Raw genomic sequence first — 27,933 nt, forward strand, 5'->3', positions numbered from 1 at the left:
AACATTTTTGCTGGGAAAATATTGGAGAGAGTTCCTGTGTTGGGTTTTGGTGTGTTTATTGTTCTGGTTTTCTTTAATGGAATAAGTTTTTGTTTTTAAATACATATTAAAAAATGTTAACACTATTAAATTGAGAGTTAAGTTAAAGGGAAAAGGGCTCTTGCCGAATTCTTTTATTAGAGATTTTGTAATCGTGTTCGTTCATCGTATTTAATGCGGTCAGAAATCATTTAAAATTTAAAATTTTAACTTAAACAATGTGGCGAATTAAGTGTATCCCAATACCACAGCAGAGAATTTCTAAACCTAGAAATCATTTTTGGGCAGCTTTAGACTAGTCACCCTTGTGACATAAGTGGTGCCTTACGTTGCCTTCAACCATGCCTTGTTTACACATTTTAAAGGCATATATGCTTTTTGTTCAAAAAAAAAAAAAGGGTTGATTGTCACTGCATGCTTGTTCATGCCTTTCCTTTAGCATGCCTTTGCAAGATATACTTGCTCATGTCTTTGCAAATCCCATGGAAATGGTATGCTTGTTTGTTCTTTGCCTTTTCCATGACTTTGCAAGGCACGGTAATGACAGGCTTTGGAACCACTCATTCAACTCTTGCCCTCAACGTCCTGAAATTATAACGATATGGGAGAACTAATGAAAAGGCAGGAGTACGCCTTGAGCTACAATGTCAAAATTTGGGTCCTTACATGATGCAGAAATATACTGTACAGAGTCGTCAGCTTCACATCAACCGTCAAGCTTTGCCAAGAAGTTACTGAGATTGTATTCTTCGGTGTACTGTGATTGATCCCACAACTCCTCCAGCCCACCAAGAATTGCTTTCAACCCCTTTCCAGTGCCCATTAATTTCATATCTCCATCAAATTTTCCATCAGGATGCTTTAATATAGAAGTTCCCTAGGAAACAAACAAATAGTTGAAACATGTCATTGACATCAACTAAGAACTTGCAGCAGACACATAACAATTCAATTAGAACTTGTAGAAACTCGTATTAGCTTCTGTAAATGTGTGCAGCATCCAAAAGAACCACAAGAAAAACAATAACATGGTTATCATATAGGTTCAACATCGGCATGAACATGCAGAAGATAGACCAGCTAGCGATACCTTTTTAGATGTTTCTGCAGTAGCAAATAGATCAAGCAGTTGGTCTGTGTTCATGGTTTTCATACTAGCATTTTCAGCATTAATGACTGCATTAGCTACTGAAAGCTTAAACTTTTGCAAGCTCATAACTTTCTCTTCGAGAGTGCCACGCATAATAAGGCGATGGACATTGACAACTTTTTTCTGACCTAATCTGTGTGCTCTGTCCATTGCCTGCAAGTGAAAAAAAAAAAAGGTAAATAAGAATGAATAATGCTGAGCAATTAGGGAGCTTCACTGAATTTCATCTCAGAGATCTTTTATTGAAAACTAGACTTGAAATATGGCAGCTGGTGTCTATCCAATTTCAAGAGAAGATGATGAGCAATTAGGGAGCTTTATTGAAGTTCATCCGAGAGATCTTTTCCTGAACACTAGACATAAAATGTGACAGATAGCCTATGATTCCAATTTCAAGAGATGAAATTTAGACTCCTTAGAGGATAAAGACAGCAAAAGACAGTCACCTGATGGTCCCGCATGGGGTTCCAGTCATGCTCCATGAAAACGAGTGTGTCTGCAGATGTCAGGTTCAACCCCAGCCCACCAACTGCAGAAAGTGATTCAATTTTAGACTTAGTAACACTCTTGACTGTGAATCTAGTACGCAAGCAAAGGATAAAAAGCCAACCATGGGTTGTGAGTAGCAGAACATCGATTGTAGGGTCCGAATTGAAAGCTTTGACAATATCAAAACGTTTTTCAGGTTCAACTGACCCATCCAGCCGCAAGTAGGTTACACTGCTTTCAAGCAACACGTAAGACCATTAGATCACTATACTATACTATACTATACTATACTATACTATAATATACAAGAGGACAAACATTGTGAAAGCAATTACACAAATTCACTATACTAGATAATGATTCTTTTACAGTTATACCCACCATATCTAATAATTTATTTGTCACATGTACTCAACCCACCGATTTCTGGCATATTAATTTTTCTAGGTCCAACAAAACAGATTTCTAGCTGAAATAGTTAAAACTCATGTAATACTGTTACTTATCAGAATTGTGGGTCAAGATTATGAGAGAATCAACACTAGAATAACTTTCCACTCCAAAACAGTCTTTCATAAGATTAGGAGACTAAAGCAACTAACACAGATGCATGATAGAGGTTCAGGAGCCCAACCTCTTCATATGAGTGAGAAACAAGTCTCTTTCTATTAAGTCCAGAAATGCCTGCATGAGAAGGCATTGCACATTATAAACCATGAATGTAAGCTAATGTAAGCTAAGCACAGGTAGTTTAAAAGAGAATTAACTGAATAAGTCAAACATAAACGAACAATACTTTATGTTGAGCAAATATCAAGACTCTGTGCTGCCCCACATTTATGGCACCTTCAGAACTAGAAGCATCAACACCTATTCCACACTCTTCAAGAATCTCCTGAAGAGCAACTAGTTTGGGAGAGTGGTATGGTTTGTGCAATTCTGAAACTGTATCAAAGCCTCCCGGTAGTAGCTCGGACAAAAGGCATGCAATTGAATCAGGGACCTTTTCTCCAAGAACAAGCAATGGGTGACTGCAAAGTTTAAGCAAGTACTGAAGTGCCTGAAACAAGAACAAGTAACATCCATTCAATGATAGGAGCATACTGAAGCAAAAGAGAATTAAATACAAAAATAAATAACAAAATTACCTGAAAAACATGGGATGAAGCTTTAGGTGATTCACTACGCCCTCCTGTATCTGCTGACTCATTTTGTTTTACAATACTTGAGATCTCTTGTCTCACATGTGACCCAGAAAACTGTTCATACAATTTCAATTGTACAGGGCTCAGGTCACAGAACCTGTCCTGAATAATTTTCTCGGGAAGATCAGACAAGACTTCATCTTTTGTTCGACGGAGGAGGAAAGGCATGACCTATTTGACAGAATATTTTTTAGTTAGAAAAGTACAACAATTTCTGCACAACTCTTATCACTTTTGCCAACAGTAAGTACTAAGCCAGCTAATTTCACCAGAAAAGAATCTCAGTGAACAATTTGCACTCTTTAAAATTCCAGAACTTGGAATGCATGGAAAATTTCATATACACTTGTAAAAGTTTGACCATAGTATTATTTTTCACATCAGTTTCCAGTGAGATTGCAAGGTCAACTACCAAGGGGTCAAACATCAAGTAGCACAATTTTTTTAAGAAGTTTAATTTGCAAAAACAAAAAAAAAAAAAAACCAATAAAGAGGATGGAATCATAAAAAGGAAGGAAATTTACCTGCTTGTGCAATGCTTCCATTGCAAGTGCACCTGCTTCAGCATCCTTGGCAGAGCACTTAGGATCTCTGGCTGCCACCAGTGGTTTTCCATAAGTGGCTTGGAACTGCCCAAATGACATTGAAACAACAGATTTATTTATTTATCATATCAGACTGACAATCATCCAGGGAAATGCGTACACAGAATGTACATGCATCTAAAATTTTCAACCTTTAAGTGTGAAATCAGAGTAGTTTCTCTCTTGATTATGTTATTCTCCAATTTGGAGGATATACATAGCAATACAAACTATCTAGATCAAGTATGAAACCAAATACAATAAGTCAAATATGAATCCTATGAATCTACTGCCTCCAATCTACATTTATTCCATAGAATCAACTCTTTTATTTATACGAGATTTCTTGTTCAAACTTTAGTCAAGAGTTCTGCTTCAACTCATATCAGCCAACACTTTATAAGTAGTCTTTGTAGACCAAAGTTACAAAAGTGGATACTCAGAGCCTCTGCTCCCAGAGAGCAGGGTTTAATATTTTTCCAAACTACCAAGCAAAATGGCCAAATTAATCTATTTGTTCCTGTAAAGATTTATGTGGGTATCTATCAGAGAAATATTTATGTGGGTTTAGCCTGAAAGCCACCATGTGTTTTCAGAGTTTATTTTTATGTTTACTTCTATAAGAAAATTTTATCTGCCACATAAAAAGATTCAAGTAAAGAAAACAAACAAAAGAATATAATATATAACAGAAGAAGGAGAAAACACACCTGCCTCTCTGTTCCAAGAAAGCCGGGCATTAGGAAATCAAAAAGGGACCACAAATCCATGACGTTATTCTACAACAAACAGTAGGTTCCTTTTCAGAAGAAAATAGAAAATCAGTTTTAAGCTAATTTCATGAATCAGTGAAAGACCAACCTGGATTGGTGTTCCACTTAATATCAAACGATGCTGGGCTTTCAATTGCTTCACTGAAAGTGTAATTTTCGACTTTGCATTCTTGATCACATGTCCTTCATCTAAGATACAATAGTTCCAGAGAAGCTTCCCAAGATAATCAACATCTTTGCGAACCACATCATATGATGTTATTATCACATTATGCTTTTCAAAATGTTCTCGAAGAGAAATGCGCTCTTGCGCAGAACCAACATATTGGAGTGTAGATATTATGGAAAGATCAATGTACTTCTCTATCTCAAAGGCCCAATGTCCAACAAGTGTTGATGGGCAAATAATTAAAGATGAGGGAGGATTGCCATCATTCAAAGTTTGATGCTCAACTATATCAGAAGCCACAATAGCAGATGCTTGAAGTGTCTTACCAAGACCCATATCATCACATAAGATTCCATGAAGCTTGAAACGTTTTAAAAAGGCCAACCAATTTATGCCTTCCTGTTGATACCTATAACCAAAAGGATCTGTTAGGAACCAGAATGTTGATGCGGTACAAAGTCAAACCAATTTAAACATAATAGTAAGCCCTAAAAAATAGAGTGCTTCTATATCCACCCAACTAACAGTCAACCTCGGCAACCAAACTTCTAAGTGACTCTACCAGTAAGATATACAACAATCAAGATATATTTCCCCTCTTCCGCAATTCTAACCAGTATACATTATAAACATGGGTTTAGAATATAGCTATGCATCACGAATAAACTAGGCACAAACATAATTAAAAATGTCCCCAGTTCATTTAGAATTGTAGTCTTAGCTGTTGCAAAGATAAATATCAAGTCAAGTTTAGAAGTTTTAGGCTTAGCTACGACTTCATTCAAGATTAAGTATTTTAGCTACCTTCTCAGTGTCACTTTCAGTTCAGTACAAAGCTTGTAATCATCAATATGGGAGTTGTCAAGTAGTTGCTCCAGAAATGTTGCATCTTCTGCACTCCTGGAGAAACCTTCAGTTAGTCCAACAGGTGGAGGGAGGCCCCGTGCGAGTGGAAGAAGAGGTACAAGAGCAGCAAAGCTGTGAGTCACACTCTGTCTGACAGACTGATCACAATCACTCATACACCTTAGAAGAGGGACAACTAAGAAAGGAGCATATGGAACCAGCTCCACACCCAGTCCTTGGACAAGCAAACTAATAACCATGCCTGCACCTTGTCTGGCATCAACAGATGTCATATCCCCTAACATGGGTATGACATTTTCAATTACAGCTCCCATCACATGCATTTCCATTGACTTGGCCATTGTGGTGATGCATCTAGAGGAAGCCAATCTAACAGCAACATGGGAATGGCGAACACACTTAAATATGTATGGAAGAAGGGTGAGTAGTTTTGGTTTCAAATCCTCATTTAGCATTGGAGCAATAGAACGTACTACCTGCAAAATTTGAGACAAAATTTAGGTTTCAAGTCTGTAGGTCCACAAATTTTGATGGCTTACCATTTGTAATGCAATAACTCAAGTTAGAATCTCAAATTCCTAAAAATGTTATGTCCTAATTTACAATCAAGTAAAGGTAGATAGTTCAGAACTAGAAAGAAAACCCAAAGAGAAGGAAAATGTCATTTATCAATACATCTAGATTGTTATGGATAAAATAGACATTAGCAGCTAATGCAACAAGGTGAGCCAAATAGTTAGAAACAAAGCATGAACAAAAGAACTTCTAATAAGATTGGGTTAGTCTTTATTTTTTAACCCTTGGCCTTAAGAAAAATAAGGAGTCAAGAAATTAAGGATGGCCACTATTAACCACGAAATTACTACAAGCACAAAACCATTTGAGAATTGAGTGAAGCAGCTTCAAGTTGCCATGTTGAGTAAAGATAGATGTGCTTCTTAAATTTATCTTCCCCTTTTCTTCTAGTTCTCTGATCTTATTATTTTCAAATTCACTCCTTTATTTTTATTTTTTTTGGGTCAATACACACTTAATATTTTAGACAGTATCAAAAATTTTAAAAAGGAAAAGGTAAAACAAATTGCATGAGCTTCCGTTTTCATTCCACATACCCACGACATCTCAGTTCATGTAATTACTTTTCCTTAATTCTGCAACCCTGATTGGTCTCCATGTTGATATTTCGACTCCCCTTTGGATCTTGTTCTTTGATGTATCCGGCAATAGACTCAACTTAGCAATTGAGGATAACTAGAAACACACAAGATTTATACTTGTTCGGCAGAACTTTTGCCTACGTACTATTGTGATTTCTTTGGGTACAGAAACCACAACTTCATTGATTAATAATCGAGTATACAATACTTTTGCAAACCCTAGAACTAATCCCTCTCTTCTCTTGCTCTCTCTTTGTTTTCTGCTAGCTTTTCAGTGCCGCACCCTATTTATAAATAGGGTGCCATTTACACTCCTATAATCAGATTAGGTCTCCTAATTTATTTGGGAATAGGAATGCACACTTGCATTCCAATTCCGTTTCTACTATCAGGATCTAATCTAATTGTACAAGAAAATTTATCTTTACTAATCCTTGTAAGACAAGAATCTGTGCACCTTTAGTTTTCCTAATACAATGCTAAACAAAATAGAACTAACAAAAGACAAACCAAATCCTAACAATCTCCACCTTGGTGAGTCTAACCAAGTTTGGACTGTTGCACCCCAAAGTATACAAACCCTAAACCCTGAAGAAGCCCCAAACCAAACTCGAGTATATTCAACCATTCTTGAAGCAGCTCGGAAACTTCAAGAACCTTCACCTTGGCAAACTTATTCTTGCCTCATTAAACCTCAAGTGAGGCGGTGATCCACCTTAATCAATCTACTAGATTGATCAAGTTCAAGCAATGATTGAATTCCTTGGCTGACACTATCTTGGTATGAAAATCTATGCCCCTGTTGTCCGTATGAACCTTTTCAACCCAAATCTCCTCGGACTCCACCCAATCCTGCATTCTGTGATACCTCACTTCATGTGCTTTGATCTTCCATAAAAAACCAGATTCTTTGCCAAGTGAATGGCACTTTGATTCTCACATTTAAGCTTCATGTAATCCTGAGTGATTCCCATTTGGCTCACCAAACCACTAAGCCAAATTGCTTCCTTTCCAACTTCGGCCAAAGCAATGTACTACGCTTATGTGGTCCACAAAGCTACAATTGGTTGCAGTAGTGCCTTCCAACCTTCTCTTGTCCAAGTCCCCTACATAGTCGGCATCAACATTATCCCATTGCACATATTAGGCAGTCCATGACATTAGCCTAGGGCACCTTCTCCATCACTTGTTTCTCGGAACTTAGACCATGTTTGGTATTACTTTTTTCCACAAAAAATTGCTCTCTTTAATGTTAAGCCATAAAAAAGTGTTCGATAAAACTAAAATATCATGCTTGTTTTAAAAGCAATGGTGTCTAGACAACATTTTTTGAAAGCAGTCTGTAGGTTGATGCCGACTAAATTTTAATGAATATTTTCAAACCCTGTAACACCCTCATAAATTTTAAAATGACATTGTTTAACCTCTTACACTCGTTTTATCCTTTGGACAACAAAGTAATGGCTAGATTATTCAAGTCAAACTCCTTGCTCAACATATTCTTTAAGTCTTGAATTCTAGACTTGTCTTGACAAGCAATTAGCATGTTATCCACATATAGCAACAGCTATATGAACATCCCATCTTGACATACATGATAGTACAAAACAGTCATATAGCATCTCTAAAATTAATTTTCAGCACAAGGGAGTCAAACCTCTTGTACCACTGCCTTACAGACTGCTTCAGGCTATACAAGGACTTCCTAACCCGACACACTAGGTTCTCTTTCCCATACTCGACAAACCCTTCTGGTTGAGCCAAGAAAATCGTCTCCTCTAGACCCTCATAGAGAAACACAGTCTTCACATCCATCTGCTCAATCTCTCTGCCAAGTTGTGCTGCCATTCGTAAAAGCAATCTGATAAAAGTATGATTGACCACGGGTGAAAGGACTTCATCATAGTTCACCCTTTCCTTCTGTGAGTACCCCTTTGTCACGAACCTTGCTTTGAATCTCATGGCATCTTGTTCATGTAATCCTTGTTTCCTATACATCCACTTGCATCCAACTAGCTTTCTATCATTGGGCTTCGGAACCAACTCTCAAACAGAGTATTTCTTCTGTCATAGCACTTATCCAATTATCTCATTCATCATTTGCTACAGTTTCTTGATAAGTAGATGGATCTCCTTGATTGATGTTAAAAGCATAATCAACTTTGTCTTGGTCAAACAAACCCAAACTTGTTGGGTCACTTCTTGTTTCGAATGGGTTTGCAAGTGCCATGCATCTCTAGAATGCAGGTAAAATGTAGGTTGGAATTTGAACCCCTTGGGATGTTTGAGCAAATTAGAGTGTCTGCAACATGCCTTGTTTCTTGCTCTACCTGATTCCTACCTGGTGATGATGTTGATGCTCTTCTTCTTCCTCAAAATTATCAGATTCGAACCCTTGCTCAATTGGCTCCACCTGAGCTTCATCTTCCCCTGGTCTGATGAATGGAATTCTTGTTGCTTCTTCTTCAGCATCTTCTTCTTCTCTCCAATGCTCTTGACTTTGTTGAGAGGCATCGTTTCTGCACTCCTAATCAAGTAACTTGCATGATTAACCGCCTCTGCCCAAAAACTATCATACAATCCTGCATGAAATCTCATGCTTCTCTCTTTCCACCAAAGTTCTATTCATTCCCTAAGCAACTTCGTTTTGTTAGAGATTCTTCTTTACTATGAAGAGCCTCGTGATGCCTTTCTGCTTACAATTGTCAACAAACTCCTTGCTTGCATACTCACCTCGATTGTCGCTTCTCATGTACTTGATCATTCTTCCAATTTGATTCTCGGTTTCTGTCTTCCATTCCGAGAACTTTGCAAAAACCTCAGATTTCTCTTTCATAAATAAACCCAAAATTTTCTAGGAAAATCATCTATAAAAGTAACAAAATACCTAGATCCACCATAGGATTTAGTTGGCACAAGACCCAAACATCTAAGTGAATATAGTTGAGTTGCTCCTTGCTTATTTACACTGGTACTTGCGAACAATACCTTTCTTTGCTTCTTGAGAACACAATTCACAAAAATCCAGCTTGCAATTCGACATCCCTTCTTGCAACCTTCTTTTATTTTTTTTTCTTGGATTTCGACCTACCCTTGTTGACGTTCTTTTCTTCCTTCGCCTTTGCCCGCCCCCTCTCCTTTCCTTTGGCATAAAGGCCTTGAAAGCTTTCAGTTATATCATCTAGTTTAGCATATCACTGAAGAGCTTGAATTACATACTCAACCTGTAGGGACTCCTCTCCAAACATTAAAGTTATTCGAAAGTGCTTGAAAAACGAGGGTAGAGACCTTAGCAAGATGATAGCCATATCATCATCTTTGTCAGTTTCTTCGACATCCTTCTTCCAGTCAGAAGCCCAAATAATTCATCCTTGAGAAATAGTTTATTGGACATGGTTTTGTCAACTTCTCCAACTTGTCTCATGCTTTCTTAGCAGTTATCGTTTCTGTCATGTGGGACCTGAATCGTTTCGCCTTCTTGAGAATCTTGGTCTATGTCGGTTTTGTCATGGCCTTTGGCTTCTCACCAAAGGGTACATCATCCAACTCTTGCTGTATTAGTACGTTCTTCATCATCCCTTGCTAGTCTATGAAGTCATCCTTGCCATCGCATAGCATCTTGAACCGAGCTCTTGATATTTGTTGTTATTTTGACTCCCCTCCAGATCTTGTTCTTTGATGTATCCGACAATAGACTAAACTTAACAAATAGAGATAACTAGAAACATACAAGATTTATCCTGATTATGCAGCTTTTGTCTACGTCCAGTTGTGAATTCTCTGGGTAGAGAAACCACGGCTTCTTTGATTAATAATGTAGTTTGCAAACCCTAGAACTAACCCCTATCTTCTCTCGGCTGTCTCTGTTTTCTGCTAGCTTTTCAGCCCTTATCGCACCCTATTTATAAGTATAAGGTGCGGTTTACACTCCTATAATCTAATTAGGTATCCTAATCTATTTGGGATAGGAAAGCACACTTGCATTCCTATTCTGTTTCTGCTTTTAGGATTCCTAATCTAATTGTACAAGAAAACTTATCCCTTCTTAATCCTTGTAGGAAAAGAATCTGTGCACCTTTAGCTTTCCTAATACAATCCTAAGCAAAAGAGGACACCTAACGAAAGACAAACCAAATCCTAACACTCTGGTCCCTTATCTTTATTAGTGGTCTTGAATCCCATCATTTTAAAGTAATAATGGAGCTTTAAATTAATAGACTGAATTTTCATATTTGTAACACCATTTGACATTTAATGATGCATATGCACTATCATACGCAAAAATATTTGTACTGAATGCAGTCACAAGATTTAATAGAAGTTAAATAACCAACTAAATCAAGGATGATAAGAACCTGGATATTATTGATCAAGATCTGGGGATCCTTCACAGATTCTAGAGTTTGTGTAATTTTCTTTTCATCTGCAGGATTAAGGGGCTCAATACTACTAGGCTTAAGCACTTCAGTGAGGCAATCCCATAGTTTTGGAAGCTTATCAAATAATGAAGCACCAAACTTCACACAAAGATGCCTCAAGGCAAGTTCAGAGCCTCGTCTGCTAATAAAGCCTTCAACCTTTGAGCGGTCTTCGTTACCAGCCAGAATGACCTTTGATTTCTGCTTACCAGTATTTGTCCCAAAAGATAGGAGATCTTGGTCATCAATAATATCTATGGAACAGATGACTGCAGCTTGAGGTGTTTCTCTAGGATCCACGCATGTTAAATTACATATATTCTTAATTAACTTATCATTTGGGCTTCGGCTACGTGAAATACAATGAGAAATAAGCTCTGCAAGTGCCTCAGCTGCCTTCTCTTGTAGTATTTCCTCCTTCCAAAGAGATTTAAGACATATCAGATTAAATAACTAAGCAACCATAGAATTAAGAAAACAATTATATACAGGAGGTTACCTGTTCTCTTTTGATAGAAGCCATCAAAGGCAAAATAATTGGATTTAGTCGTTCAGGAAGCTCTGACATCCAAACAATAGAAGCAGCAACAAGAGACGAGACAGTAACATGCAGATTGCTCTGCAGATTGTTGCAGAATGTAATAGTGAGCAAAAGGTAACCACTCAAATATAATTATAGAAATGGGGAATAACAAAACCCTCAATAAAAATGAAAAATGTCGGACACTGTTCCAAGAATTCCATAAAAAAAATAAATAAATAAAAAATAAATAAAATAAAAAGAAACAAGAAGTATCCTTCAGCCTATCACTTAAAGAAGCAGTTCAAAAATATGCAATTATGTCCCACAATTACCTGAACACATTTTAAATATCCACAAGTTGTCAGAAGTCGTTGTTTTGCTGACTCTATATCGTCAACAATGTGCCTTCCCAAAGAATCATTTCCCTCAACATTGTTACACAACATTGGAAGTTTCGATGCAAAATTAATTGCATTGTCCACGTTCAACCTTTCCAAGTCAATTTTGGTAGTAGACAACAAACTCTGAAACATACCCGATGATTGAATAGCATTTAACAACTGACTAGCCTCACAACGCATCTTACAATACGTTCTTGAAAGCTCGGCATAAGGAAGACATGGATCGTTTGTAGGGAAAGCAGGTTCAGAGCATGCCAAGAAATCCAACATCAAATGTTTGAGATGGTTCAGAAAACCTGGCATAACTCCAGCATTTTCAAACACATCTGCACTTTTAATCTCTTTGAACCAAGAAAGAAGAACCATAGATGCCACCTGATTGCATATGAGTAATGATTAAATATACCAATACTAAAAGAGGAAGGGGATGATGGTGGAAACTTGCATTTGAAATCAAATGGTACCTGCCGCTGGACACCAGATAAAGAGGTAAATGCTTTAGTCAGTGGATCAATTACATACTGCATTGAAGTTTCGTGCAATCTAGAAGCAAAAACTCCCAATGCTGCTGCAGTAACCACTCTGGTATGCGTAACTGACATTTCAACATCCGCACCAACAACTATCTGAACATTATTGGTTGAAGCATCTCCACCTTTTTCTGGAATGGATCCCTTCGAAGATTCCAACCCGATGTTTCTACAAGACTCATTTACAAGATTCACAGCTCTCATTTTAGCTGCTGCTTTAAAATGACTCTTTCGTGGGAGAGCAACAGGCCAAAACATTTTTGTAGAATCTAATGCTGATCCATACGGTGTAGTTGCAAGCCCTATCCAAGAGGACATATATGACCTTGCAGCAATTTCCAAGTCACCTAATGGACACTGGTTAACAGCCGGTTTTTTTTTTTTGGGGGGGGGGGGGGGGGAAGAGAAGTGTTAGAACTAGCATAAATTTTTACAAATAAGAATCAATAAAATGTAACCAAAAGCAAGAAACAGAAAGCAAGAGCAAAGGCATCAAATCAAGAAAATTAAGCAAAGACAGCAATAGATACCACTGGTGGTAATCATTACAAGTTCGGACAATTAAGAACAACCAATATGTGTGTGTGTGTGTGTGTATAAATATATATTTTTAAAAAGAAACATTTATCATAACAAAAATTCACAATCAGTGATCAAGAAGCCGACCAGAATCCAGAAACAAAAAGGAAATTAACAGAGATCTACAGCAGCCACATAGAAAACTATGATAGAAACTCCTTAGCTGCCTTCCAACGAGTATGAACGGATGAGCAAACATGGAAATATGTGGCGTGTCAATTGCATATATAAATGTAGAAATGTGGAAAACAATATCCAGGTAAAAGGAAAGGAGACTTCATAAGAGAACAAAATCAAGAAGCAGGATAAATACATCTTCAACGAGAAGAAATAAACAGAAGTACAATTAAAACCATTCATTATCACAAAGTAAAGAACCTGAACAAGGAGCCCCCAAACTCTCTCTGAACGTTTCAAAATTTCGTCATTTGATTCAAGCAGTAAATTCTGAAAAACAATCCGAAGGGTATCACCCAAGATAAAAGAAGGCCAAAATGAAGTACTCGAAGACTCAGAGAGACTCCTTTTGTATCCTGCTTCAAGTAGTCGTTCCTGCAAATGAAAATGCATGGTAGAGAATTAACTGTACATCAACATATTACAGGCATGCAAACAAATAATTACGCATACACCCTCCCACCCAAACAAACATGTCTATATGCATACTTAAGAACATCAGAACCTGGATCCACAAGTAAGCATTTTATAAATGTCACGTACAAAATAGTACCAATAAAATAATTACATGTTTAAACACAAGAAAATATAACATTAGATAGATGGTAATAGAAAAATCACGTCACTTGTGGTGGGACAACAGGAATAATCTGGCTTTGCTAATAATGCTATTGTTAGCCATGTTCACTCAGATACCAGACCAAAAGTCAATGCAAGTCACATTCTGGTCAATGGGGATTGGCAGCATCTTGCTAGATCCGATCAGCTTCTCATTATTTGTAATGGTTGTCTTGTTGTCCAATGAACATAATTAAAGGTCAAAATGTGGTGTGCACACCAGGAAATCTGGTTTCTTAAATAGTTACAACACTCGCAAAGCCAATAGGGGTGCCTTTGCAAGCGGCGAGGGTGAAACTGCCTTGATTTATGCATTGAATCATAGGCATGATTTCATAACTTGGTTGCCGGTCAATATACATTAACAGATATTTTATTTTGGGCCTTTTTATTTCTTGCTCAAAATATAACTTAAATTCATCCTTTATCTTAAGTTTTTATACGAAACAAGACGCTTGTAGTGACAAAAGACAAAATGAATAAAGACTTTAATATACAATTTATATATATATTTCTTAAAATGGTTGAAAATTGGATAACAAAACAACAGAGCCAAGAGAAGAGAAGTTTACCAACGTGCGGATAGCTGAATAACGAACTGATGTGATACTATGCCTCATAAAGGGCCACAATCGCGGTGCAAGCGTTGATAACATGAAAGGATTATCTTGCGAAATTAATCCTTCTCCCGTATCATCAATGCTACCCAATTCATTCAAATCAATCTCTTTTGATGTCAATGCCTCAAAAATCTTAGGAATCATGTCTTCCTGGGAATAGATTTCCGCCAAAAGATTCATTACGCTGCAAAAACAATATCCACGATTGAAAGGACTAAGATTCTATTTAGACAAAAGTTGGTTATAAGTTATATATCAGATTTTCACTATATTTACAAGCGTGTGATACCTCTTAAGCGGATAAGAATGTGCCAATAAGAATCTTTCTAATCACTTACAGTGCAGATTAAAATACAACTGCTTATTAAGTTTTTTTTTTTTTTTTTTTTCTATTAACATGCAAGTGTAACACAAACTTTATAACAATAATTGAGAAGCATAAAACATATGGACAAGACATCTGAAACCCGAGATGCATATACAAACCAAAGAAGACAAACTAAATTCCCCACATCAAGATGATGTGTGTCAAAAGGCTAATCTTTTTTTTTACCACATAATTTATATCACACCATATCATTTAGGGAAATTGCCGTATGTAACACAGATTGCAAAGTTTTTCCAAAAATACCATCTTTCTGAAATCAATGCACAAATACCACCTATAAATATTTATAACAACCTCTGTTCTCCCTTTTCTCTCCAATTTTCCAAATCTTCCTCCAACTCCATCCTTTCTCTCCTCTTTGTTCAGTGAAGTGAGTGCGCACAAGACTTTCCTTATTTGTGTGCAAGTCATAAATTATCTCATGAGGCATATTACCTTGAGAAAACTATGATGCATATATTAATAGAAAACAAAAAGACAAACTGACTACAAAATAATTAACAAACAAGTGTACCTGCTAGTGGATGGACTTAAATCATCCAAATCAAGTAATATATCCCAAAGCAACATCACTATAGAATGCAAAGTTTCACCCTTTAAAGCAACAATAGCAGCTGAGGTAGGTATCAAAGCATCTGCAGCTACTGCTCGAACATCATCATCGGGGTCCTCCAGGCCAGCTTTACATGCAGACAGGACCCGGTCAAGCAAATCATGAAGCATCTCCTGGTGTCATAAAAAGAAACATTTTTATAAAGAAATGATTGTATTAAGATCAAAAGAAAAAACAAGGAGGTTGGTCCAAAAGACCAAACCAGAAAACAGAAAACAAACACGACTTAGAAAGCAAAAACATAGAAAACACCGATTACAAACAAAAGCATAGAAGCCATCAGAGAAAAGCCGCCTTCCAGTCTAGACTAAGCACAAAAAGAAGGGAACTTTAACGAAAAGTTCCCGGTACTGTTCACTTTAACGAAAAACCACATTTTTACACTAAAAAGTCAATCCTGGTACTATTCACTTTACCCTTTATTTTGTCCTTATCGTTAAAACTCAAAGTTTTCAAGCGCTTTTCATTAGTTTTCCTTCAAAAGAATCATAGAAATTATAAAATGTGATTGACAAGAATCATAAAATGCAAGAAGAAACAACCAAACCAAAAAGAGAGACGCTTATTCACAGATAAGCCTACGCGTTGTGTTAAATCCACTAAGAAGCTGCTCAAGAAAATCTCAGCAGGAGGGCTCGGTCAGGTGATGAGGATAGATTTTGCTTCACGAGTAAAGTATAAAAGGAAACGGGTACATCATATCTCTCCCTCAATCCTCTTGAGGCACTCAACCTACCAATAATCACTGAGAAGTTAATCAAACTCAAGCAACAACTAATCATCTTCTACCAAACCCTATTCATTTCAAACGCATGATGTAAAAAGGCCAATCAACATGGCTGTAAATTTTATCAAACTTGATTCTAAAGACATATCCTTCCTTCTTAGCATCCACAATTCCTCAATCACCTCAATGGGCGTGGTGAAGCTTCATCCAAACTTGTTTTCCAATGAGGATAAACTGAAGCCAACACTTTTAGGTATGGTGGGAGTCCAACTCGTGAACAGAAAGCAGCTGGTTGAAAAGCCCATTAAGGAGGAGGTTAAGAAAAAAATTGTTTTTAATGAAACAAGGACAAAAACATGGTTGTAGAAGGTTTTCCATAAGCAGCGTTTCAGCAATGTTAGACAATTATGAAACTGGACTTCATGACAGTATTACAGAGGTCTACACCCCATTTCACCCAAGTTGGTGCGAAACTGGAAAAAGAAGTGGTTTTTCGCACAGATTGCTCATAGTGCAGGGGGGTCGATTCTGCGAAAGATAGGATCACTAAATGAAAATTCACTGAGATTGAATTTCCTTCCATCTGCTCTTCCCAAAGCAAATTGCACGTAGAGATCCGCAGGGGCTCATAGTTTAATTGATTGAAACGTACTGCTCATAACGGTTATATTATAGGTTCGAGCCCTACTAAGCCTACCACCCCCTTCTCTGCACCCGATACAAGGCAGTCAAAGTCCTCACCACCCTGCAGATCTCAATCTAGTGACAGCACCTGGAACTGCACACCATCCGCTGCCCTTTCTATAACAAAAATTTAGGTTCCTTGAGAAACTTTAGATGCAGTGTTAGTGGGTTGCAACTTTTGTGGACTGCTAGTCAAATTTGATTGTGCTCCTCCCCATTGTTTATTTTTTATTTTTGACAAGAAACAGAACTTTTATTAACAACAGGAGTAGTTACATCAAACAGATAAGAAATTCACCATCTAAAATACTAGCCGAAACCTCTCAAGGACTAATTTACAAAAATAAAAAATGAACCCAAACTCAATTATAGCTGCTAACACATCCATCGATATCATAGTTGCCAGATTCGGCCATTTAGAGTTCGAACTCCGTATTGGTACGTCTATTCCGATCTTTGACGGTTCAGTTGTGAATTCGGTGTCTCTAACCAGATTAGACAAAACTTGAACAAAGAACTGAAAAAACGCACCCGGATCACCGTAAAATTCACCGATGTCGTCCTTGTTGTCAGAGAGACTTTCTGAAGAACAGAGGTGACTTGCTCACCTCCCCACCTCTTCGAGAAGAGTATCATACTAGGCAGGTTCCTATTCGTCCTTGTGTTTGTTGGTGAAGGAGAAAAAGGAGAGGTCGGGGAAAGAGAAGAAAGGGGAGAGAGAGGAGGGAGGGACAGAGAACTGGAATGCAACACTGAGAATTGAGAAGAAATAACAAAGGGAAAGGAAAGGAAACGTCTACAAATAAATTAATTATTTGTTTAATGAATATTTAATAAAAAATATTAAAGAGATAAATCATGATTATGTGAAGAAATAACCAAGGAAAATGATAAGTCTTTGGTATCCGAGTCATAATAAGTAATATTATAAAATATAATTATAAATGTATCATTATCAATATTTTTATATACAAATTAATTTATATTCTTTAACCAATTTAAAACGAATCGAACTGAACGCCTACTCTTTGGCGAATGATACTTTATGTTACTACCGAATCGTGTATCCGAACCAAACTACAAACTCAAATCGTACCCGTATCTGGCAACTATGATCGATATAGAAGAATGAGAATAGTCCTCATTCGCCACTTAAGCCCAAAGAGCCGCCCAACATGTAACTCTATCCCATAGTTCATCTACTCCCACTCCCTTATTGTCCTCAAAGAGTCTTCTATTACGCGCCAACCAAATGTTCCAACAAACTACCAACACCAAACTGCCCCCACAAAGTTTTAGCTTTCTTCCCCCTACCTAGATCCTAGAGCCTCCAACATGGTGCTTAGAAGCTCAAAGCAGCCCTTTGGAATAAGCCAGCTAGCTCTAAATTCCTTAAACTTCCAACCACAGCTTTGCTGTATGGAATAAGAACAAAGTAGAAAAACAAGATTGACGCTCTCCTCCGATGATTTACACAGACAACACCACCGTCGCTTTTGTATTTGATCACAAGTATTGACCTTCCCAATAGCCACTAACCACCCAAGGACTTCAATTTTTGGAGCCCTCCCCATTTTTTATATTCTGCTTACTACGTTTATTAATACATATATTCTATTTCTTACCAAATAAAAAAAACAATTCCTTAAACATACCCATAGAATACTGTTAGAAACTGTGGATCAAATATAATTGTCCCACATTGAATGAATGTCCATATTACAGTGTATTAAGTGGAAGCTCTTCAATAAAAAAAAGTGGAGCCCTCCCCAAATTTCACCAAGATGTTTTGAGATAAAAACTCACATCTGGATAGGACAATGGACTGTAGGTCCGTGACGCAACCCAAACTTGGACCTAAGCAGGGAAGTAAGGGAAATATTGATGCAACTTGGGAAGGGCCGAAAGAAGTGGTTCGCAAACAAGTGGAACCAGATCCCACAGTTTAGGCTGGGACACTAGGCTCATTATTATCTTTGAGGTGGCGCAGCCATATGGTCAGATGGCTAAACAATGACCCAATAGGTGGAGTAGACTTGAGAAAATCTTAATGGAATGATGATACCTAGGGACCAATCAATCCTCAAGATGGAGTTGCCTGTGAGATTTTCCAGCAAATTGGGATGATGATACCTAGGGATGGACGGTTATGATAATTCAATAGGACTTGTATGAGGAATTGTGATTTGATCCAAGGTGGAGAATGTAAGGAATGGTGTATTAAATAAAATTGTCCCATATTAGAGAAGTGAATGTCCATACTGGGGTATATTAAGAATGAGGTCTTCCTAATATACACTGAGAACTTTTGAGATAAAATTTCAGATAGATGGGTCCATAAAGCCTGACCCGACCAAATAATGGACTTAGGTGGTAAAGTTAGGGATAATAACGACGCAAACCGGGGGAGCAGCCACCAATAGACACTGCAACCCATCTTTCCTTTAAGAGTAATGGAAATTATACCAGTTGCTCTGTGCATACCTCACACTAAAATACATAAAAATAAACCTATGGCTCATTATCAGTAAATTAGAACAAACACCATGACAACAATAAGTGTTATAAACAAACACTTAAAAAGGGCTAAATTGGAGGGGTCAAAAACCCCTTGGCTATCCACTTACCATGTTCTAATTGATTATTACTTGTGATCTTCCCTTGGTGCCCTTCTCTCATCGCAAAATCAGCAGGCTGTTTTCTAAAGTTTGAGTTTGAAGTGTGAGCATAATGTTATCAAGGGCTTACATGTGAGAAACCCTTTATTTATTTGCATGTCATTTTTTTAAGGAAATTTAAAAGATGCAAAAAATCCATCAAGAAAAAGAATCTATGGATTCGATATAGATCCTGTTTTTGTATTCATTTACAGATCGAAAAGAAATGTTCAAACATTCAAATATTACTTAATACCTCAACTTCTAAATACCTGAAGTACAAAGAACCACCACAAAAACTATTTTCCGCATCATAAAACTTTGAGCTCTATATTATGGAAAATAGTAAAAAAAGATAACACATGACACATCAAACAACACATTGTTTCTTTTAGTAATGTCCAAAATATGCATGGTACTCAAGCAAATCGCAAATTATCTCAAAATACTGCAAACAGAAACAAATACTTACCTGCCGCACGGCAACTAGATACTTAATACCCAATAGGCTTCCATGACGAATTTCCCATTCTGGTCTACACTGAACAAATCAAAATATCAGAAGCATAAATACCACAAAACCAGTAATAACAACTAAGTGGAACCAATATACAGCACTAAAAGCATGGCAATGCCATAGCTGACATTTACCTGCATCTTCAGCAAGATGTTCAGTGTTTCATGAACTAAAGTGGGATGCATGTATTTGAACACAACACCCAATGCTTGAGCACAGGTTTCACGTACTGGAGCAACTACCTGATCAGAGACATAATCTCCAAAACTGTACCCATAATAAACAGAAAAAATAATTATTTTATCATATGGAGATGCGTGGAGTTTCATACTAACATCCACATAATTTAGTACTAAGCAAATTAATAAATTAGCATGCCTACTTTTTTGTTTTTTTAATTCTTTTGGATAAAAGGCAGACTTGACTAAAAAGAAAGACAAAAAAAGTCATACCGGTCTAGTGACAAGACACACAAGAAACGAATTGCACAATCTTGAAGAAATTCACAATTTTTAAGCCATGAATGCCTAGCCAGTTTAACCAAGTTCATCATATCACTATTTTCAGAGAGCCTTTTCAGCACATCCATTTTCTGAAAGGATCCCTTATTGTCAGACTGGGCCTTTAACTCAGTTGCCTGAGCTGGTTGCTCACATGGCTCCACCTTAACAGAGCTAACATGAAGTTGACCATTAACCTGTCCAGAAGGCGACTTACAACCACTGTCTTCTCCCTGTATACTGACATCAAAATCCCCACTCTTGCTGGCAGAGACCATAGTATCCATAAATGGTTCTCCCTGCATACTGATATCAAAATCCCCACTCTTGCTGGCAGAAACCATAGTATCCATAAATGGAGATGTAACATCTTCAAACTTTGGTTTTTTCAGCTCTGGTTCAGATTCATCAATACGAACTTGCATATTCAAATCAATCTCTCTGTCTCTCTTCATTGTAGATGACGTCCATTTATTTTCTAATTCCACAAACATTGCACCCTCCAGGCTCAAGTCAGGCATAAATACTCCAGCAGAAACACCTTGATGGGTTAAAATTTCTCTCAAAGCCATCACGCTACCATGGCGTACCTCCCAAACTTGGAAAACAAAAAATTAAAAACAATATTGTAAGACTAAATATCACTTAAAAGCAATTATAAAAGCATATTATCAATATATATATATATATATAGATACATATATACACAGATAGATAAAGAAAAACAGGACAGCCACTTAAAGGCTACATTGAGAAGGCAGCCTAAGCCTTGCTAGAAATAAAAATAATAGAAGCCAACCTGGATCAAACATATCTAAGATTAGTTCCTCAACGAAGCTATGAAAAGGCCACCGCCCTTCTCCATCATGTTCAACTTTTTCTTCGTGATTATCCAGGTCCAAAAATTCCTGCATAGCTAATAAACATTAAATGCAGAAACTTATTCCCCACAAAGTACGAAACTAGTGAGAAGGAAGAAACCAAATTAATTCTGCAACAGAACAATGGTTAGGAAATTTACACCTGAATATCATAAGATGTTAAACCTCTTAAAACAATAGCAAATGCGAAAATGAATAATTCAATAGCGTGTAGAGATCAGCCTGTAAAATCTAGTGAAACCTAGTATCAAATCCCAAACAAACCAGTGCATCAATATCCTAGCTAGTAGAAGAGTAAACCTTCAAGTTGAAAACTTTTGAGCTATCATAAGTTCATGACCAAATTATTCCTATACAAATGTCATTTAAATCATTGATGAACTACGATAATACATAAATAACTAATTATATTTCCTTGTTTCTTCGCCCCTATAATCATCCCCTTCATGATCCTTATCTCCCCTTAACAAGGCCTAATTATAAATAAAAAACTTAAATGATAATTCAAGCAACCTTATCATGAAAACTGCATGCAAAATTTATCCAACAAATACAGCGTGTCCCTTAATTGCCTACACTTGAAGTTTACTCCACAAACTTTTTTAATGACACTCCTTCAAAATATATATTATTCAACACTTCATATTTTATTACAACCAATTAAGAAGTGTTTGTATGAAATGGCATACAACATTCACATCACCTAGCACCAAAAAAATAAATAATAATAATCAGTAGGCAACCTAGTACCTTATTAGTCCCGAATGAGTCAGGACATGCCCCCTTTGGTGGTATATTTTGAGCACATGACACCTCCATATCCCCATTTTCAGACCAAGCTTTTGACTGGTCTTTCGAAGTGATTTTTGCTTTTCGTTTTAAAAGATTCAATTCCCTGGGACTTGGCCTTTTTGATAAGACACTAGGAACCATATTTGCAACTAATTGCTGAATACTATGTGATGTATAAACTCTTGGATTAGTCCCGTTCCCATGCGAGTTGTGTAAAATAAAGTCTTCATCTTTTATCATATCATTCACATCCATGAACTGCTCACATATATCCAAACCTGTATAATAAACAGTGAGATTTCTATTAGACCCAAGAGATTGAATTGCATGTTAGCACACCATAATTAATGTTCACAATGACTACATTACCGATAAAATAAAACACCACTAACTACATATTCTGGTATTTAACAATGGTCTTCCCCCCTGTTGAGAATATCGCGTTTAAGAATGGGAAAAACAGAACAAACACGGGAAGTCTAAAACAAAATAACCAAGACAAATAACACCGAGAATTAACGTGGTTTGGCTATATGTGCCTAAGTCCACGGGACAGCAACAACAATCTTCCACTATATCAATAATGAGTACAAACAATAATCTTGCCAAGTCTCTAGAATAGACTTGACGAAAAAACCTGAAAGAACAAGAACAAGAAATACACTCTCTCTTTTCTTTTCTCTTGCACACACTTTACCCTTACAATATTCTCTCAATCTAATCCCTTGAGTGGTATACAAAATATTGTTTTGCTCCCAAATTCAAAACTAGTGCAATAGCCCCTTTATATAGACATAATAAAGGTCTTCTTCAACCAGGATTATTAATCCTAATTGGAATCTAGTTATGAATCCTTCTCCAATTGAGAAACTAACTCCAAATGGGAAAACAATTTAAATTGGGTACAATTGAGAAAACCACTCTAATTGAGAAAACCACTCCAATTGGGAAAACCACTCAATCTTCTAAGTATATAATTCCTAATAGACTTAGGACAACTCATCATGGGCTGGAAAAACCCAACACCCCCTTGGTACAGCACTGCATGGATTCGCAAAACGGTGAGTGATCTAACATATCAAGACTTTTGGCTTCATTGTATCCATCTGTATCAGTACGATATAGAGAATAAAGCTAAGGTTTGTCAGTTGGGTTATACCCAGAGATTGTTCTTTTATATTAAAGAAGCATAAATTACCTGGAAATGGGAAGAAGAAAGCCAAGGTTTTGTGGAATCAGTGATTTTGGGTAACATCAATGGAAAGAAATAGGCTGATCCTTGAGGTCCTCACAGACAGCAGGAATAAGGAGTTATGGGATAAAGACCGCAATGGTCGTCATTATGGGCTTCCATTTCCTGAGTTTAGAGATTGTTCTTTTTCAGATATCTGGCTTAACTGAAAAGCTGCTATTTGTTAATTTTATGGAGTTTCATAGAGGTGTTGAGTTTAGGGTGATCATGCTCACGTTCCTGTTTTGTTTTACTTTATGGACATCTAGTCTGCTCATGAAATTTATTGTTTAGGCATTAAGATTTCGTCTCCTTTCAGAAGAGGGAAAAAAAGGGACTGGACGGCTGTTGTATTCTAGCTGCATAGTTTAGATTGGAGTGAGAAAGAGTAGGCTTGCAATGTATCAGCTTTGCTCATGCGGTGATTTGGGTCAATACGATGGAGAATTGGAGATAAACAGAAGGATCTTTGAGGATTTTCTTGAGTTGGTTTCATGGAGCTCTGGGACAGGACTCTGTTTATGGCTGTTCTTTGAACTTGATTCCTCAGAGTTCATGGGAATTTCATTTTCACTGCTTCGGCTTGACTGGAAGGTGGCTGTCCTATAATGGTTTTAGGTCTTTTCCCAGCTGTTTGTGCTGGGTGGTTTTTTTTTCTGTGTGTTTCAGAGTTAGTCCTCGACCGACCTCTTTATTGTTTTTCTTCTTTTTAATACCCGTATCACATATAAGAGAAAAAAGAAAAGAATAAAACTCCAGATTTTAGCCCAAGATTAAAAAGAAAACCCAACAAAGCCTTATCCCACTATGTGGGGTAGGCTGTATGAATCCACCTAAAAAAGAAAACACATTAAGGAAAAAAATTCCACATTAAAAATCATAATCTGGTGTGTAGGGAGGGGAGTACATGGTCATTGGCTTGCAGGTGGGATTTTGGTGATAGTTCCAATGGGTGGGTGGGTGAATGACATTTGGGTGGTGGTGTGAGTTTGCTAGACAGAGAAAGGTGGGCCCCACTATGCCATGTGGCAGCCAACAAAAGGCCACATCAAGGCCAAACTCAGCAATAAGGAATATGAATCATCAGATATGCAGTTCAGATACATGTCTCCAATCCAATGATAGCTAAACTTATTCTCAAGTGGACAGTGTCTAGTGATTGTCTTTTCCCATCCAATCACTAGAAAACATAATGGTTCAAAGAGCCAATCATCTTATCAGTATTAGTAGATTGAACTTTAAAAATTAACCATTACACTCTCCCCAACAATACACTGTCCACGCTACAAAGACAACAACCTAAAGGGGATTTATCTTTTTTACTTTTTGGCCCCAGTATATTATCAGTGCAAAAAAACTAAACTATTACTAACCTAAACGACGTCGAAGTGTTTGTTTCTGACGAGCCAGTTTCTCGCTTGGGCTCTTCATATGATCATTTGCAACATCATACTCCTGTTCCAAAAATGAAACATCCATTATAAAGAAGAAATGAAGACTCCGACAAAGCATATTTTTTTCAATCAGAAAAAAATAAATAAATAAACCAAATTAGGCCATCCTCTTGCACAAACAAGCATCTGCAATTCAAAAGGCAGTATCCACAATTCTCTATATCTTTTATAAGAAGCCCAGATGTTATTTAAAATCAGAAAAGTGATCCATTCACGAATTATTAAACTGTGTCAGCCCTTTTAATATATCACTTAATCAGACCACTTATCCTTTCATTTTATGAAACCATATATCACCTAGCACAATCAATGAGCAACATAATTCCTCCTTTTAGAAATTTAGATTTTTTTTTTTTTTTTTTTTTTGAAAGGGAGAAATTTAGATATGAATAATCATTAAAATAGATTAAACAAACATAAAATAAAATAGGGAGCGAAGAACCATAACTCCATCTCTGATCTCTTTATTTTGTTTTAATATATCTTGCGTCTAAAATGTGGCACAGATACATAAATAAATAGTTAAAAATGGCTAGACTGGTCTGTTAATGTTTCCCACGATTATCTTGTCGTAAACATGAACAAACATTAACACACACATAAATGATAGAATTGCAGATTGACATGGACAGTTTAAAGAAACTGCCTATTTAAATTACATAATCAAAAGTGAAATTTAGACATCTTCCCTCTTCACATAAGAGCAATTATGTCAACAAACATACAATAGACACTGCATTACCTGTCCCCCAGATGCAAACAGAGCACCAAACTCCAAAACCTTTTTGAGATCAAAGCTGTTAACAAAATTCAAAGTTAGATAAACAGCCATGCCTACATTACAGGCACAAATCAAAAGCCAACCAAACAAGAGCATTACAAGTGTACAATAATCCCACCTTCTAAATGACGTGCCAGCAACGTTAGAATCAAAAATAGGGAAGGCAACCATATCTTCAATAGAACCAGATATCCCAGCATCAGCCATCTTCGATTTAATACAAGTAAAGAGTTCAATCAAAGAGGTGTGCTTCACATTCTCAGCAATAGCCCCAACAGCATGAGCGGCAGCAACCCTTGTATCCCAGTTTTTGCTACGAAGATATTGGGAAACCTAACCTCGCAAGTTACATAAGTTAAAGACAGATTTTTTCACAAAAAAGAAATTAATAAATTCAAAATGACATAAAACTTTTTACATCAAACAAACCAACCATAGGCCAGAGCATCTATCAACAAAAACCAAAACAAAGAGAAAGTTATACAACAGTTAATGAGAAATCGGTTTCATATATTTTTCTTTCTTTTGAGAGGAAACGCAAAAATCATGGCAGTCAGTTTTAACTCACAGTTGAATAACAGATGAAAGGAATAAATGCAGATGCGTTGTGTTATTCAAAATGGCTGGGACAGGTTTTGAGGTTTTGTGGTATTTCACATTCTCTTAGTAGTTCGTGTACAGTTTGGCATGACTTTGGGTTAGCTGTCCCTTAATAAATGTTTCTTTTTTATTTCGGATTCCTGACAATAGAGATGCTACTGTTGAAGTTCATATTTAATATAAGGCTCTTGTTTAAGTACACTGAAAATAACTTAACTTTACTTGGTGGTGAATGTATAAAGAAAGTGGGAAGATAAATTTTCTTGTAAGACACCAAAGTTGTAAATTTCCTGGTTTATTGGTGTTGTGCGCTAAAGTTGTACATCTATTTGGTATCCATTGTGTCGTGTGCTCAATAGAGTTGTACATTTGCTGGTTTGTTGGAAGGGCTGATTCCACAATCAGAAAAATAGCAAATTTTGCGTGAAAGGCACAACCAGACATTTGGAGGTATTTAAATTAATATATAGGGTTAAAAATACTTTTACTTAGAAATTTATATTAGTGGATGTTAGCTCTTAGCAGCCCTCGTATTCTTTCTTGGATTTCGATCCTTTCATTACCATATATCAGACCATAACCGGTTTCTCCCTATCCCTGAATGAAAACGGAAAAAAGTGAAGCTCTACCTAGCTCTCTAAAAACAAAAAATGGCGAACATGTTTAAGCTTAGTCACCAGAGAAATGAAGTAGTTGTAATGTTGATTTTCAAATAAAACTCAACTTCCTCATTTGTTTAGTTACATTTTCAAGGCAGCAAAGATGCAGATGATATAGTGTGCATGGTGTAACTGCACGAAAAACACCGTGGAAGTCAGTAATACCTTTTTCAACAGAGTGCTCAAGTCCTGAGGATGCGCTTTGGCAATGTCCCCTATCTGCCGAGCAGCTGTAAATCTGGTCGCTTGGGTTGAACCAGCTATCAGGATTGGGTTAAAGACAAAGTCAGTTTGAAACTTTGAAACCAAAATATTGGGAGATTGAGGAAAGGGGGTGATCCGTAACCAAACTAAACAACATGCATTCAACCACAATTTAATTTAATACAGCTTAAAATATAAGCAAAGGAAAAGGTTGAAGGATACTGTCCAAGAGAGTGAGGAGGCGATGGAGACGAGAGGACTGCTGGGCCATAATAGATCATTCCAACTCTTCTTTCCTCGGTGCCAACAATCTAAGTACTAGTAATAAATAATAGTAGTAACGCTGTACACTCTCTTCTTCTTCTTCGTTGCCGTCGTTTTTCAACAAGTGCGGTCAATGGAACCAAGATATACAATCTTCACAGTTTTTTTTTCCATTACAGAGGAAAACGTGTTTCGGTCCAGACACCAAATGCGTTCCTGACGACCGTGTTTCAGGCCAGACACCAAATGCGTCAGATGTCTGCAAATCCGCACAATTTTTGAAGATTTCAGATAATTTTGAAAATTAATTAAACAAACCAAGAGGAAGAGGGCAAAGCAAGTGCGAAAGCATTAGATCGAGACAGCAATAAGCAATCACCACCAGAGGAGGCGATGGCACCGGCGAGACGACTTACCTGAACAAGTGCAAGATAAAGGCAGCCTAGTGTCTCTCCTTCCTTCTTCCACGGTGGCCTTGGTTTCTTCCCCAACCGCGTTTACGGCGACTGCTAATGGTTTTAATTTTTTTAATTCCTTTATTTTTCCGTTGGCTTAGTAGACACGACACGGATCTTGAATTTCCTCTTTTCCACTCTTTTAAAGACAAATTCGGTTTTCTTTTGGGCTTTTCGGTTGCTGATTCATAATGGGCTTGGTGTTACATTTGGGCTCGATGGGCTGA

General features: G+C 37.0%; 1 protein-coding gene across 4 annotated transcripts; it reads right to left on the reverse strand.

Moving 5' to 3' along the window:
• Nucleotides 1-226: 226 nt before the first annotated feature.
• Nucleotides 227-27,824, reverse strand: LOC137716412 (TATA-binding protein-associated factor BTAF1). 4 transcript variants are annotated; one of them, XM_068455862.2, is made up of 30 exons: nucleotides 27,668-27,824; nucleotides 27,210-27,510; nucleotides 26,949-27,043; nucleotides 25,643-25,857; nucleotides 25,486-25,540; nucleotides 24,663-24,744; nucleotides 22,017-22,336; nucleotides 21,185-21,293; nucleotides 20,338-20,983; nucleotides 20,020-20,152; nucleotides 19,841-19,909; nucleotides 15,202-15,413; nucleotides 14,252-14,483; nucleotides 13,263-13,436; nucleotides 12,240-12,662; nucleotides 11,707-12,150; nucleotides 11,351-11,470; nucleotides 10,789-11,268; nucleotides 5,214-5,752; nucleotides 4,329-4,818; nucleotides 4,178-4,246; nucleotides 3,408-3,512; nucleotides 2,827-3,054; nucleotides 2,475-2,738; nucleotides 2,313-2,362; nucleotides 1,800-1,909; nucleotides 1,636-1,718; nucleotides 1,130-1,342; nucleotides 706-916; nucleotides 227-624 (listed from the first exon to the last, which is right to left on the reverse strand). In XM_068455862.2, exons 2-29 carry the CDS (start codon nucleotides 27,256-27,258, stop codon nucleotides 746-748), a joined length of 6,180 nt encoding a protein of 2,059 aa, XP_068311963.2. In that variant the 5' UTR covers nucleotides 27,259-27,510; nucleotides 27,668-27,824; the 3' UTR covers nucleotides 227-624; nucleotides 706-745. The 4 variants fall into 4 exon arrangements, 3 of the variants coding, with proteins under 3 accessions (XP_068311963.2, XP_068311961.2, XP_088548025.1); XR_015961164.1 differs by lacking the exon at nucleotides 227-624 and having other exon boundaries at nucleotides 626-916; nucleotides 4,182-4,246; XM_068455860.2 differs by lacking the exon at nucleotides 227-624 and having other exon boundaries at nucleotides 626-916.
• Nucleotides 27,825-27,933: the final 109 nt, after the last annotated feature.

This window comes from Pyrus communis, chromosome 3 (assembly GCF_041283825.1).
Source record: "Pyrus communis isolate YQ-2024b chromosome 3, ASM4128382v1, whole genome shotgun sequence".
Lineage (NCBI taxonomy): Eukaryota > Viridiplantae > Streptophyta > Magnoliopsida > Rosales > Rosaceae > Pyrus > Pyrus communis.

Excerpts from the sequence above, each read along its gene's own strand:
- LOC137716412 (XM_068455862.2), bottom strand. The coding sequence starts at position 27,258 with ATGGCCCAGCAGTCCTCTCGTCTCCATCGCCTCCTCACTCTCTTGGAC. Across the intron at positions 3,055-3,407 it reads TGGAAGCATTGCACAAGCAG|GTCATGCCTTTCCTCCTCCG; the intron begins GTAAATTTCCTT and ends TCTGTCAAATAG. Across the intron at positions 2,363-2,474 it reads TGATATTTGCTCAACATAAA|GCATTTCTGGACTTAATAGA; the intron begins GTATTGTTCGTT and ends CTTCTCATGCAG.